The sequence below is a fragment of the Dermacentor silvarum genome, chromosome 1 (assembly GCF_013339745.2).
Source record: "Dermacentor silvarum isolate Dsil-2018 chromosome 1, BIME_Dsil_1.4, whole genome shotgun sequence".
NCBI lineage: Eukaryota > Metazoa > Arthropoda > Arachnida > Ixodida > Ixodidae > Dermacentor > Dermacentor silvarum.
The window spans coordinates 17,909,298-17,925,432 of record NC_051154.1 but is presented as its reverse complement, the minus strand read 5'-3'; the positions used below and the strand labels follow the sequence as shown (position 1 = coordinate 17,925,432).

Here is a 16,135-nt window from a genome sequence, read left to right as displayed (position 1 = left end):
CAGTATCTCGAGTACCACAATGAGGAAGAGCAGCTGAAATGGAATTCTGTACTGAAATTGCCGATGTTCGTCGTTCAGCTGTTATACAAATGCTTTTAGTGAGCCCTCAAATAAAAAGAGTTTATAACGAAGTATGTGATAATTAACCTGTTTTTACCCACGCAATTTCATATAAAGGCACCAGAAGAAGGATTGTATGTGTGCGTGTGTGAGGTTTCTTTCATGTAGTCACTAATTCCTTTTACTGCATCAACATGTTACTTAACACTTTAGGGTAATGTTTTTTTAAGGAAAATATGGTATCTGTGTTGAAATGCTAGCAGTACAAAAAGATTTAATACATGGATTCACTGTGTTCATTGTATAACTCTGGAATCTTGGGATCACTTGTTAAAAATTTCTGGCTTTGCCTTCCAAGATACAAGATACCATGCGTCGTGCTGACAGAGAGAAGGTAAAAGTTGGTGATGAGCAACAATAACAGCACAAGAGGCTAGCTAGTACATAATTTATAAGCTGTACACTTCCCAGGTAGACATATGTGCTTCACTGCTTTACCTTAATTTGCTGTGTTCATTGTAGAACTCGGGAATCTTGGGATCATTACATTAAAGAATTCTGGCTTTGCCTTCATTATGCCATGCGTCGTGCTGGCAGAGAGAGGATAAAAACTGTTCATGAGCAGCAGTAACAGCACAAGATACAGGAGGCTAGCTAGTATGTAATTTACAAGCTGTACACTTCCCAGGTAGACATATGTGCTTCACTGCTTTTCCTTCACTTGCTATGTTCATTGTAGAACTCGGGAATCTTGGCATCATTACATTAAAGAATTCTGGCTTTGCCTTCATAATGCCATGCGTCGTGCTGGCAGAGAGAGGATAAAAACTGTTCATGAGCAACAGTAACAGCACAAGATACATGAGGCTAGCTAGTATGTAATTTACAAGCTGTACACTTCCCAGGTAGACATATGTGCTTCACTGCTTTACTTTCACTTGCTATGTTCATTGTAGAACTCGGGAATCTTGGGATCATTACATTAAAGAATTCTGGCTTTGCCTTCATTATGCCATGCGTCGTGCTGGCAGAGAGAGGATAAAAACTGTTCATGAGCAGCAGTAACAGCACAAGATACATGAGGCTAGCTAGTATGTAATTTACAAGCTGTACACTTCCCAGGTAGACATATGTGCTTCACTGCTTTACCTTCACTTGCTATGTTCATTGTAGAACTCGGGAATCTTGGGATCATTACATTAAAGAATTCTGGCTTTGCCTTCATTATGCCATGCATCGTGCTGGCAGAGAGAGGATAAAAACTGTTCATGAGCAGCAGTAACAGCACAAAATACAGAATAGCTAGTACGTAATTTGCAAGCTGTACACTTCCCAGGTCAGACATGCGTGCTTCACTGCTTTTTGCTTTCATGAACAGCTTGCAACTAGAGAAAGACCCACCGGTGGTATGGGAATAAACATTGCTGACGACTTGTTTGCTTTTTATCTTGTCCAATACTTAACCCAACTGACTACAAGCGACAGTGCTTACCGAGCTTTCATTGGTGAACGGCATTTAGCAGGTCACTTGCCTGTTATAGCGCTGCATATGTCTATACTATACAGTCCCATCTTTTGTGCTGTTCGGTTTCCTTCCAACAGATCGCTCAATTTTGGGAACTCATCACTAAGATTTTGAAAAAGTGCTGCCACTACCACCTTACACAGAGCTACCATAGCAAGTGTACCATGCTTTCCTGAGCATGGTGGAATATGACAGCGCACTTCAAAACAAGGATGTAACGCAGTGAGCAAACACAAACGCTGTTACGTCCTTGTGTTATGTCACTGTGTTATGTCCTTGTTTTGAAGTGCGCTGCCATATTCCATCATGATTAACCAACTAGCCCACCAGTATGTCTTAAGCAAGGTGAGCATGGTGGCCACAGATAAAAGTTGTAGAAGGCACATTATCACCTGTACATCCATTGTGGTTATTGCAAGAAGTAGTGTAATCTGTTTATATATAGGGCTACTTCACGGCATGTGGCTGCTCTTTCTGTCCTCTTCCTGGACTGAATCCCCTGACTTCCTTACACAGAAACCTAAATCTGGTGACACATGCCTTTAAAGCTCAAAAGGTAATTTGTTGTACGAAACATGTTTATTTTCACTGAGCACAGGCATGTTTAGCTGACCTACTTCATTGCAGGTACTATGTGAACCGGTTCAAGGATGCTTACCGACAAGCCACTATTGACCTGATGCTGGGCAATCCGATCACAGAAGACTTTATGGCAGTCAGCCCAGAGCAGGATGATGAACCTGTACTGGAAATGCAAGACCAGGAGCACCAAGAGCATGTGAAGCAGTTGATAGAGCACTGCAAGAAGATGCTGATTCCTGAGAGTGAGGTGGTGCTAGGAGGATGGGCTCTCATCGATGCAGACCCTGTGTAAGTGGCCGTGCCTTTTTCTGTGTCTGACTGATCTTGGCTGCTGCTTTTCTGCTATAATTAGGCATTCTCCAATAGGTCCCCATAGCCTTACACAGCTGTGACTGAATTCTTGCCAACCCTTAAGTTTGGCATTTTTTCTAGCCACTGCAGCAGCAGTAGAATAGTAATAAAACTCAGTTAGTGTAGTACATTCAACATTCGACCAAGACAGAACCAATGAAATAGATTGAATTATCGAGATTGTCAAGCTTAGTCATGCAGGTCATGCGGCTTTCACATCGCAAAAAATGGCCAGAAAATAGATTTCTTGAAATTGACATTTTCAGTTTCTATAAGCCTTTCTTTTTTATTTTTTAATCCGATTCCGAAATATCATCACTGAAAACCACATGCAAGTGCTCTAAAAAATTTGTATTGGCAAACTTAGGGAAAAATTTCGCGGAAATCGCAAAGGAACTGCGTTTTTCAAGCCACAATATCTCTGAAATGGCGCAAACGGCCGCCGCCATCTTGGTCTCGTCGGAAAGCGCATTTCTCCATCTTAAAATTTCCCACTTCAGCTATCCCCTCCATACAGAAACAAGCGCACAAAAGCAAATGATTGAAGGTCGTTCCGGAGTCTCTGATTGGCCATGCCCCCCACGTGACTCCAGCGCATTTCGCCATTGGTCCGACATTTGCTCCATAGGGGCATTGTCTGGTCTTTGCACCTGACAATCTCTCGACGTCTCGACCACCGTGATCTCGACAAGTGTCGAAACAGGCACGCTGCAAACATCTCAGAAGCGTGGTTGATGCCTCCGTTACTGGACGTCTCAGGCCTATGGCTAAGCACTCTAAAGAAAGCCAGCGTCTGTAGCAGCGAAACAGCACCTAAATTCCCATTGGCTGTGGCGCCACGTCACAAGCGCATCTTAACGGAGTTCCGATTGGCTGCGACGCCACGGCACGAGCGTGCCTCGACGGAGCAGACCGAGCGAAAGGGAACACCTGCTGCCGCATTGGCGCGCCAGGTGTTGTGTCAAAGGAGAGGGCATAGCCGCAACACCACGTCACCTCCGCTCTCGCTCTCCGAAACCGGTGCTATCCGCGTGTTCCTTGTCCACGCAAGCTCTCGCCTGCGTTTTAACTGTGCCTCGGTAAGACGAAATCAAAGCACGCCAAACATCTCAACACGCTCGCTTGCCTGCGAGGAATTTATAACTCAAAGGACTCAGCGGCGCGAGCGGAAAAGGACAGGTGTAGGGACACCAGAACAGGTGAATACCCACACAAAGGCGCCGGGGCATACCTCAATCCCCACAAGCTGCATTGCTGCCTATGTACCAGTGCCTTTCTAATGTGCAGCTTCCTCAGCATTTGTCTAGGAAACAAAATTCAAAATTCTGCTTAATACCTTCATTTAGCCGGCTGGTCATTGCTACAAAAAGACAAAAATGTGCCATTAAATGCGACAGAGATATTATGTCAGTGATGCTAAGGGGTAAGCCTCTCTGCTTTACTAGAGACAGCCATCAACAAGGCAGTATGCAAATACAGTTCTGGAACCTGCTGTTCTTTTGTGAGATATTGTGCAACATTTGGTCTGCAACCTTTCCGACATGCTCTTCACAGAGCAGTGGATAAGGATGTCTTGGGGAATAAAAGGCAAGCAAAGCCCATCAAACTAATGGCAAAACAATCCAGAAGCCCCGCATTTGATGGGACATGTATGACTACATCCCTGGTGCTTTTTGATAACTTAAATTTTAAGGTAGAACTTTGAAAGCCATTTTCTTAAAACTGTTTTTCTTGCCTCCTGCTCAGCTTGTCCCACTGATTTTTTTGCGACTGCTAGGTCTATTTCAGTTCTGTTTTTTTTACTATGTTCTTTAAAGTGCAGTTCAGGGCAAGAAATTCTTCCTTTTCCAGTGCGACTTTCTGAAATAATGATTCAACTATTTGCTCACAGTCTAAGTGCCTGTTGTACAGTCACCTCATAAAAAATTAGAACTAAAAAAATCATGTTTTAAATTAAAAAAATCTAGGAATGTCACGCCTTCAACCCTTCATTTTGGAACACACAGTGCTTCGAACAGGTCTTCTATTACATTTTGTAAGTTGTTCAGGCTAGGGACAAGCCCAAAAGGAGAAAATACTTGTAAATAAAGAAGTTGGTGAAATATTTCTATGATAACATCACAGAAACATTACCACTACCTCTGCCAATTTTCATCAAAACCCATGAAGAAATATAAAAATTAATTTCGAATGTTGTGTCCCCCTTAAAGGGACACCAAAGGCAAGTATTAAGTCAAGCTAAAGTGATATATTAGTGCTTGAGAATCTCTAAGGTGTCAATTATATCATGAACAGAGCCTTAGTAAATGAGAAATTGAGGTAAATGCAGGACACGATTAGAGATTCCTCCAGAACATTCAAGTACTTGCCTGATGACAAAGGCACTCCTTATTTAAATTGTCACTAGTACTCAACCACTTGTTATAAAAACATCATTGTATTACATTATAAGACGAAAGAAAATGCTACTTGTCCAGTTTTATTTTATTTTTAGAAAGAAGAACTCATTGATGTTACCCTTGGCAATGACGCAGGCGGTTGAAAGATTTCATTTGCGCTCGACTCTGCGCCGCCCGTGCTTTCGCATTTCAGTAGTTTCGTTATCGCGTAGTGCTGCGCTGGTTTTGCTTGCTCACAAAACTCGCACAGACTGTAAGTAGTAGAGAATGCTATGTCCATGTGATGTCGCGGGATGCTCGAACGGTCCACGCCTCTTGACCAAAAGCAGCTGCAGCGGCGAATGTACCACTCTGTCCTGGCTCGGTTTCTCCATGGCCACCACGCATTTGCGTTTTGTGCAAAAAACCTGAACACCATCTGTCGGGCGCCATTTTACTCACTGATGGCAGAAAAGGGCGGTGATGGCATGTGCAAAGTCGTCACTCTCTGGTTGGGTGGCGGGAGACTTGAATTGCGGTAAAGGTATTCGGACCCTTCAGATGCAATTTTCTCGTAAACTAAGTCTTTTCTTGGCACGAAACAAGCGTTTCGAGGTTTCTGGAATGGTATTTAAACAGCCCAAGTTGGACTTAGTATTTGCCTTTAATGTCCCCTTAAATAAAAGGCAGAAAAAATTTGGAAACGCCTCTAATTCACTTGGATCTGCCCAATCCTAGCATGCCATTGAATCGGAACATGCACCTACTTTTTATGGGTTTAAAGTAGAGTACTAACGTAGAAATTACATTAGAGCTGCTAAAAAAGCAGAAATGTAACGCACTAGAGATTTTAACAGTAAAAATGTAGCATACCTCTAGCAGTCAGAAAAAAAGTAAGCCAGCGAAATTTACCTTCGCAGAATGGAAATTTATTTACACTTTAGTCCATTGTCGTCTTTCTCGGACAGCACTTTATCGCACTGCGTATAGACCACAACATGTCATCCTCTGTGTGGTACATTGTGTGTTTGATGTTTTACATTTATCAAAAGATATTGCAGCAATCACAAACAGGATGGCAGCCCATGCAAAAGCTAACCACTTCGCTAGTTCGTCGTGTGATGCATGCAGTTCTCTGGAATGCCAAAACCATGTGATGCGACTTATTGCCACTTGCTTAGCCTGTAAAATGACATCTTTTGAATTAGTTTATAATTAGTTTATGTAACCAAAGACTCCAAGTGGAGTGTCGTCATCCCTGCATGAGAACTGTGACTGGCGCTGCAGCGCTTATCCTCGTCTGCTTGTGTGTTTTCGTTTTCCATGGTGTGCTGGTCGTAAAATCTCCTTGCATTTATTCATGACAGATTACACATTGTGTAATTCATGCTTCATAATGGTGAGAGTGATGCATACTCTGCATCAGCTTTTTCCGATCTAGTCCATAAGTTATTGAATGTCTTCTAATGATCTGAATGTTTCTCCTGAATAATTTTAATAACTCATTGAGTGCCTCTGAGTTTTAGATTGTAGCTCATTTAGCACTTGAAAGAATCCTATCAAAGGTAGAACACTTTTCAAGACATCCCTGCATCTGAAACGTGATTTTACCGCCGTCCTTGTTGCCACAATAAAAATTTCTGCAAGTGCGTACCACATTTTGTTGTAGTGTCTCGACGAGTTTGAAAACTTAACCTTAATGACATTGAATATACTGTCTTCTTGCAGCACTGGTGATCCTGGGCAGGCTGACATGGACTCCATTCTGGTGTTGACTAAAGATTCCTACTATGTGGCTGAGTGAGTATCTTGTGTGTTTGGGTTGTGTTATCCAGTTATGTAAATTTATTTACATTGATTAATAGGACTGTTAGCCAAATTTTGTTTATGTTCAGGAATTGCACTGCACAACTTTGTGTGACCAACTGCAGTGGTTCAGTGTCCTGCTGCTGAACAGGTTGCTGCTGCAGGTTCTATTTCTGGCTATGCCAGCTGGTATTCTCATATGATTAGATTCAGGTGCACATCAATCAAGACTGCATCTTCATAGTTCAGGTGTTGCTTTGGGAAAGGACTGTGCAGCATTTTCTAGCAGAGTAAATAACTGTGCTTAGTTGCTAAGCAACATTGTCATAAACATAATGCTGACAGTCAGCTGCATCTTCAGCGCCAGGCCCAACTGCTCCATAACAATATGAACCTAATATTATTACTCATTTCCGAACTGAACCTGGCAATGGTCAACACACACACCCTCTCGAGTGAGGCTAGCTTAGCAGGGCTGTTTGAGTTTGAGGGATTAGCAGGCATTGCCTGGGATATTATTGGCCTTAGTGAGGTTAGAAGAACTGGTGAGGCTTATACAGTGCTGACTAATGGCCACGTCCTCTGCTACAGAGGTCTTCCAGATATGAAAGAATACGGGGTAGTATTTCTAATCTATAAGGACATAGCGGGCAACATTGATGAATTCTACCGCATTAATGAGAGAGTAGCAGTCGTCGTAATCAAACTGAATAGGAGGTATAGAATGAAGGTAGTATAAGCCTAGGTTCCAACCTCTAGTCACGATGATGAAGAAATAGAAAATTTTTATGAAGATGTTGAATTAGCGATGAGAAAGGTGCAAACTCAGTATACTGTAGTCATGGGCAACTTCAATGCAAAAATGGGGAAAAAGTAGGCTGATGAACAAGCAATTGGCAACTATGGCATCGATTCTAGGAACACTAGAGGAGAGATGTTGGTAGAACTCACGGAAAGGAATAGGCTCCGTATAATGAATACCTTCTTTAGGAAGTGCAGCAACAGGAAGTGGACCTGGAAAAGCTCTAATGGAAAAACAAGGAATGAAATAGATTTCATACTCAGCCAATCCCCGCATAATGCAGAATGTAGAAGTGTTAGGTACGATAAAGTGCAGCAACCATAGGTCCAGCTCTTATCCGGCTGTGCAACAACAGCTAACGGGCTGGGCTTTAGTAGTCGCTGAGAAGCACCAGCTCCCAGCCACTACACGCAACCAAGAGCCAACCCGTTCCTAAGGTGTAACCGCATAAGGCTCAAACGACTCAATAAAGTTTTCACCACTACTATAGGTTAATGAGGTCTAGGATTTCTCTCAATTTGAAGTGAGAAAGAGTAAAAGTAGTCGAGAAAAAACAGGCCAAACTAGACGCAGTAAGGGTAAAAGCAGACCAATTCACGCTGGTGCTCACAGACAAAATATATCGCTTTAGAAAAGGAAGATGAAGATAACATAGAGGTAATGAATGAAACCGTAACTAGGCAGATTTCAGAAGCAGCAATTGAAGTCAGAGGTAAGGCACCAAGGCAACCAGCAGGTAAGCTCTCCCAAGTAACTGAAGACCTAATAAAGAAATGACAAAGCATGAAAATGTCCAACTCAAGAGATCAGATAGAATTCCTTGAACTGTCAAAACTGATCAACAAGAAGAAAGTAAGAGATATTCGAAATTATAATGTGGGAAAGATTGAGTAAGCAGTAAAAAGTGGATGCAGCATGAAATCAGTGAGAAGAAAACTTGGCATAGGACAAGGCAAGACGTATGCACTGAAAGATAAGTAGGGTAATATCATCAGCAATTTCAATGATATATAGTAAAAGCAATGGAAGAATTCTATACTGACCTGTACAGTACCCAGAGCAGCCAAACTACCTTCATTCAAAGTAATGATGAACAGGATAGAGAAGCTCCCACGATAACTAGCGAAGAAGTTAGAAGGGCTTTGCAAGACATGACCTGGGGAAAAGCGGCAGGAGAAGATGGAGTAACAGTCGATTTAATCAAATAAGGAGGAGACATCATGCTTGAAAAGCTTGCCGCACATTATATGTAATGCCTCATGACTTAAAGTGTACCAGAGAACTGGAAGAATGCCAACATTATACTAATCCATTAGAAGGGAAACATAAAAAAAATTGAAGAATTATAGACCCATTAGCTTGCTTTCTATATTGTATAAAATATTCACCAAGATAATTTTCAATAGAACCAGGGCAACACTTGACTTGAGTCAACCAAGAGAACAGACTGGCTTCAGCAAGGGATATTCTATGACGAATCACATCCATGTCATCAATCAGGTAATTGAGAAATCTGCGGAGTACAATCAACCTCTCTATATGGCTTTCATAGATTATGAAAAGGCCTTTGATACAGTAGAGATACCAGCAGTCATAGAGGCATTGCATAATCAAGGAGGACAGGAGGCATACGTGAATATCTTAGCCAATATCTATGAAGATTCCACAGCTACCTTGGTTCACCACAAGAAAAGTAGAAAGTTACCTATCAAGAAAGGGGTCAGGCAAGGAGACACGACCTCTCCAATGCAAATTCACTGCATGCTTAGAAGTATTCAAGCTCTTAGACTGGGAAGGCTTAGGAGTGAGGATCAACGGTGAATATCTCAGCAACATTCGGTAAGCAGATGACATTGTCCTATTCAGCAACAATGGGGACGAATTACAGCAAATGATTGAGGACCTTAACCGAGAAAGTGTAAGAGTGGGGTTGAAGATTAATATGCAGAAGACAAAGATAATGTTCAACAGCCTGGCAAGAGAATAAGAATTCAGGATTGCCAGTCAGCCTCTAGAGTCTGTACAGGAGTACTTTTATCTAGGTCAATTACTCACAGGGGACCCTGACCATGAGAAGAAAATTTACAGAAAAATAAAAATGGGTTTGAGTGCATTTTGCAGGCATTGACAAATCTTGACTGGGAGCTCACCACTGTCGTTGAAAAGAAAAATGTACAATCTTTGCATTCTATCACTGCTAACATATGGGGCAGAAACTTGGAGGTTAACAGAGAAGCTCGAGAACAAGTTAAGGACCGCACAAAGAATGATGGAACGAAAAATGTTAGGCGTAATGTTAAGAGATAGGAAGAGAGCGGTGTGGATCAGAGAGCAAACGGGTATAGCATGTGGATCAGAGAGCAAACGGGTATAGCAGATATTCTGGTTGACATTAGGAGAAAGAAATGGAGCTGGGCAGGTCATGTAATGCGTAGGGTAGATAACCGGTGGACCATCTGAGTTACAGAATGGGTGCCAAGAGAAGGAAAGCGTAGTAGAGGACGGCAGAAAACTAGGTGGGGTGATAAAATTGGGAAATTTGCAGGTGGAAATTGGAATCGGCTTGCGCAAGACAGGAGTACAGTGTATACTGCTTATAACGTAAGTCGCCAGAGTCGCGAATATCTGCACTATAAGTGATACCGCACTATAACCAAAACAACGATTTTCAAGCCCTGCGCGTATGCAAAACATGTAGACCAAGCATGTAGACACGCTTTGTACTATCGCGCGCACATCGCGATTATGTTCTGGCGAATACATAATCGGGATGTAGCCGGTGCTCTTCAAGCTCGACAGCTTTGCACCGAGTCAAAACGAAGCAACTGTTTGCTGCAACCGCTGCGGAAAAAAGCGTGACCGCGATCGACGCGATTATGAACGGAGACTTTGCGGTGCTGAAGGCACGCGCCTGACGCACGCACCGAGTCTGGATGAATTAACTACCATTCGCTGCAACAACTGCAGTCGAAACCGCGGTCGCTATCTATGCGATCATCAATGGTGACAACACAGTTTTTTAGGCAGGCGGCCGACGCGCGTACCGAGTAAAAACGAAACTACTGTTCGCCGCAACCGCTGCGGAGAAAACCACGGCCGCTATCGACGCGATCGTGGATCATCGTGGATGATGACTATGCAGTTACGAAAGCCCTCGGCCAACGCGGTGTTATGCGCGGTGGTAAACGCGCATAACAGGCTTCAAAGACACAAATAGACTCGAAGTGTTCTGGCATTGCTCTTATTCACGTACGATTTCAACTGATGGCTGTGGCGTTGCGGACTCCGCCGCTTCGTTTCGGTTGGGCGATAGCGCCATTCTTGCTCTTTTGCGTCGCACATTTGCGGCGCTCCTCGCTCACCGAGCTCCGAAAGTAGTCCAAATTAACCGATGTGTGGCCAAATAAGTCCGAAGTAACGAGAGTTTGATTGCATTGAATAATGCATACGCCGGCCGGGAGCACGCACCTTGTTGAGAAGCTTGCTCGCTGCCACTCTTGTCGGGGAGATTTTCCCGCAGAAGCCACATTATAACCGGTATTTCGTCTCACACGGCTGCACTGTAAGCGGTATGCGTATACATGGAGTTCTATGGGAGGGTAAACGGGAGTCGGAAAAGGCCGCGTTGTAGCCAGTTCTGCACTATAAACGGTTACGTTATAAGTGGTCTATACTGTAATTGGCGATCACAGGAAGAGGTCTTCGTCCTGCAGTGGACATAAAAATAGGCTGATGATGACGATAGTGATTATTACTACTCGTGTGTTTTACAGCAACAAGCCTACAGTTCCATTCAAAATACCACATCCCCTTTTCTTCCGTGTCATAAAATCACTTTTTTTTTACTCTTGCGCAGAAGTAAACACAATGGCTACTTCTCGTGATGTAATGACTAAGCAGTGCTTTCAGTTAAGCAAAAGTGAAAAAATCTCATCACTGAGGGTGTTGTAGTACCGTGTGGTGATACAGAATGGTACTGCTGTGTCAATACTATGGTCTATGACCTTAAAGGGCCCCTCACCAGGTCTGGCCATTTTGAGCTGACAAGTGCAGTGTATACAATGCGCGCTGACGATTGTGTCTGCAAAGTATTACACCGCCGTGCGCCACAAAAACAGCTGAAATTTCAAACCAAACACCATGTACCTTCCTTCTCGAGGGAGCCCCGCTCCCAGCCGGAGACTTGAGGTCAGACGTACAAGTGCACCTACGTACAGTTCAACCTGGATATAACGAAATTGACAAATTCCCGAAAAACTTCGTTATAAAGAGGATTTCGTTGTATGCAGGTTTAGCACATAAATTCTAAAAAGAAACACTTACCATATGTACTATCTCAAGATTTACTCCCGATACACTAAAGTTGCGATGAACAAAAAAGTCCCAGTTTCGCCCAAAAGGTGAAGCATCGATTGCGACAGCAAATTAGCAGACAGCTATATGAAGTAAGGATAGTACAGTCAAACCTCATTAATACGCACCCGCTTAATGCGTAATTGCAGTTTAAACGTAGTCGCGAAGATTCCCCCACCCAGCCCCCATTGAACCCCATGTATTGGCTCACCGCTTAAGCCGTAGTCGCTCATTGCCCACTAAACAGTTAGTCCGTACTATTTTTCTTCTTCTACTCACACAGGCACAAAATTGGCAAAATCTCATGTGTGCAGACGTTCGATTCTCGAGTTGCGACGCCTGGACGACAGTCGCCAGCGATAATGAACTTACAACATGGCCACCATGATGTATTTCCTGCTCGTACAGTCGTTGCCCATTGCCGCGCACAAAAGCATGGCCTTCGAGATAAGTTACCCGGTATCGCGGAGAAGCTGCCAGTAGGGGGTGCAAATTTGCTGTCGCCATCGGAGTAGTAAACGCGCAGAAGCACGTTGTATTGCGAAGCACATTTGTGCCGTCACCGAGGACGTCGCTTTGAGGTTCCGTGTAAAGTCCTAACCCGGCAACATCGTCGCCGTGCCCCGTTGGCTACTATTGCTGTAACCAAGTGTAAAACATTTGAAGCATTTAAAAAGACAATGTGTTCACAATTATGTTCCTGCCGAAAATTTACACCAGCAGCAATGTAGATACACCTGGCTACTGCTATATTAGCTTTATGTTTGTCTGGCTGAGCTGTGTGCCACCAGGTGGCTGGCACTGTGCAGGCTGTTCACATTTGCGCCTCCGCTCATCAGACGCGCTAAAGTTCTATATGTTAGTATGGTATTAATCCTCTGGCATGAAGTGATGGCCACAAACGTGTAGCTCTTGGCGCCGATTGGATACTGACAGTCTGATGCACTGCAGCCACTCCGCTCGTCTGCTGCCTTGCAGAGGGACACAATGTCCCAACTTGGCATATTGCCAGTCGCTACGTTTGCAACCCCCAACGCAACAAGGGCGAGCCAAACGGTGCTCACGAAAAGAAAGATCGAGACCAACACTGACCGCGCAGCTCTCGTCAACATGGAGCACAATGTAACACAAGCAGACGACACTTGCTGTGTGTCAGAAGTGCTTGAGTGTAGTGGTAAATTGTCCTTGTGCATTCTCTTTCTGTTCCTTTTTTTAATAGAAACAAGTTAACCAACATCCTAACTATTACAGTATAGACCACTTATAATGTAACCGCTTATAGTGCAGGACCGGATATAGTGCAGTCTTTTCAGACTCCCGTTAATTTTCCCATAGCACTCCATGTATACAGGTATCACTTATAGTGCAGTTGCGGGAAACGAAATACCGGTTACAGTGCGGCTGCCTGGGAGTACGGAAGTCAGCGGAGACGGCGAACGCTCCCCTTAAACGGGCGCCCCAAGGAGTGCTCGAGGAAGAAAGAGACGAAGTGGAGGAGAAGGGCATGTAGTGCGAACGAACAGCCAGTGAGGCTAAAACCATAATCTTGAGTGTGAGTCATGATATATCACGGCGCGCATAGCGAGCAAGGGCCGCGAAACTGCCAACGCCATCCAACGCTCGCTTGACAATAACGGCAGTAAACGAAACTTCAGGGAGCGGGCGGCGCCGGCATAGCACGGCTAAGTGCGCACGTGGGGACCGTGGAATGTGAGGGAGGAGGGCGGCAGCGAAGCGGATTTTGCCTCGGCAACTCCGCCGCTTCGGTGGCTCCCCTCGCCCTCCCTCGTAGCTCCCTCCGTGCAGGTGCCGCCGCTACAGACGGCCCGGCACCAGCTCCCCGATGTTTCGTTTTCTGCCGTTATCGGGAAGCGCTCGTTTGCCGGCGTGGGCAGTTTCGTTGGCCGGCCTGGGACAGCGCCGCTGCTTCCCTCTGCGCTGTAGCCGCAGCGTGCCAGGTCAACACGTGACTAGAAAGTAGAGGAAGCATAAAGGAGAAAGAAGGGTTCACTGCCATTTTCTCGCGTGGCTACGGTAGCGTGGCTGAGATGTCGGCACAAACACGCATGTTCCGGGGCAACGCAGAATCGGCGACCTTGCCATTTGAGAGAGGGTGAAATTTCTGCCGCATTTTTTTTTCTTTTTTCCTTTTTCTTTTTTCTTTTTTTTGTTCGCGCGCGACATTGAGGGGTCTCTCCTAAGCTTTTACGCTATGGCGGTACCGGAGCAATGCCGGTCGGAGGCGCTGCCGCGTGATTTGGTTCGAATTAACGAGATTCGACTGGGAATTGAATGCAAACGTTCCAGCCGCATTCCTCGACTGTCGCATATGCGTGGCGGCTCGGTGCACATGTTTTGCATATGTGTGGGAGTTAAAAATTGTTGATTTGGTTATAGTGTGGTACCGCTTATAGTGCAGATATTCGCGACTCCGGCGACTTACGTTATAAGCGGTCTACACTGTACGAACAAAATTTTTTCACCATAAGGTTGGAAAAATTTGCAATGACGCGCCCTGGGCAGCAAATTGGATAGCTTGCTCTACTGACGTCATATGGCCACCTCGCCTCACTTGGTGTGGGGTGGCTGAAAACTCAGCGGAGTGGCGCACTGCGATCTGTAGCAGTGTACATTTTTAAAACCTTATAATAAATTACACGCTTTAGGCGGAGCGCTTAGATGTGTCAATTAATGATCAGAAGGACCTACCCTAACGACTCAGTACATTTGTAGAAAATCATCAAAATCATTTCAGAGGTCCCTTTAATGATCAGAAGGACCTACCCTAATGGCTCAGTACGTTTGTACAAAATCATCAAAATCGTTTAAGGGTCCCTTTAAGAAAAAGAGCATTTTCATAAATTCCTCAAGTGGTCAGAAGTAATTGCATGCAGCGCACTGCTGCACACATTGGCGCAGCAAAGTCTGTGGTATTGGCGCTATCTAGACAAAATTTGTCCGAAAACTTGCCTGTTGTAGTTGCTAGTCCATTATAGCCGGGTCCACTAAAAGCGGGATTGGTTGCATTGATAATACAGTTAAAAGTCGATCTAACAAAGCCTGATTTTACGAAGTTCTCGATCTAACGAAGAAATTTCCATTCCCCGGTAGGTACCCATAGGGTTCAATGTTCTCATCAACCCGAATTAACAAAACTAATGGCCACTAAACTCAATTTAACAAAGCTTTTCCTGAAATAAATGAGTAAAAAAAAAGCGGTGATTTCTTTCCAATTTTGACACAGACAGGTTTTTCTTCGAGCATGCGTTCTAACACTATCGCGTTAAAACATTAGGCACCCTAGCACACAGCCCTAGCTTTATTTTGATAAGGCTGCATGCCATGCTCATGCACGGAACGATGGACTCAGCACTCAGTAGCACTCTTATGTACCTGATGGCGCATGGGATGGCAGTGGTTGCTTTCGTTATTTCATGGTTTACGTGACAGATGCCACTGATCGTCTCCTCGCAACTTTCTTGCTCGGCCTGCTCACACAATCACTGCATTCGTCCTCCGTGTCTTTGCATATCGGCAGCCTCTCATAGCTTCACGTGACCATATACCTGGCCTGCATCACACATTACACAAGCAATTCAGGCCATCCTCGCAGACTTTTCACACATGCAGGCATGGGTTAGCAGCAAATACAATGCCGTGGTAGCTTTTGGGTGTCGCTACATTAAAATTTTAGATTTCGAAGGACCGAAATATTCCTTTCTCGATTTTTGGAACTTCCCGATTTAATGAAATAATTCGAGCGTGGTCATCACTTCGTTAAATCGAGTTTCAACTGTATAGGCAGACCAAACTAAGTGAGAATTATCTGTAACAGTGGAATCTCGTTGATACGATCTTCGTGGGAACCAGAAAATAAACCGTATCATTTGAAAATCATATCATTCAATGTATTATCCAACTAAATCGTATTATCCGGAAAAAAAAATGTATCATCCCGAAAAACGTATTACGCAGAATCGTATCAACGAGGTTCCCCTGTATATCGAAAGTATGTTGTATGCAGATCTGTTGTAACGGGCGTGGATTGTATCGCCTGCTTTCCAAGTTCTTAAAAGCTCTTCTCTCTCTACCGAATGGTGGGGCTTCGGTGAAAATAAGCACCTTCTAGATGGATGGAGCTCGCTGAGCATTGCTAGTATTAATAAAATGCACCATGTTAAGTATTTCCTTCACTGCTATGATCGTGATGCAACTAAGGTGCCTCTCAACTTTGACCTTTTGAGGGGTGTGAAGCAGCCTCGTGCGAAGCATGCACAG

General features: G+C 44.2%; 1 protein-coding gene across 1 annotated transcript in view; it reads left to right on the top strand.

Moving 5' to 3' along the window:
• LOC119457473 (phosphatidylinositide phosphatase SAC2) overlaps positions 1-16,135 on the top strand; it is a 142,427-nt gene that overhangs the window by 96,000 nt on the left and 30,292 nt on the right. Inside the window, exons 13-14 of the mRNA XM_037719048.2 lie at positions 2,213-2,455; positions 6,625-6,696. Coding sequence (XP_037574976.1) covers positions 2,213-2,455; positions 6,625-6,696 — 315 coding nt within the window. The remainder of the gene's footprint in view (positions 1-2,212; positions 2,456-6,624; positions 6,697-16,135) is intronic.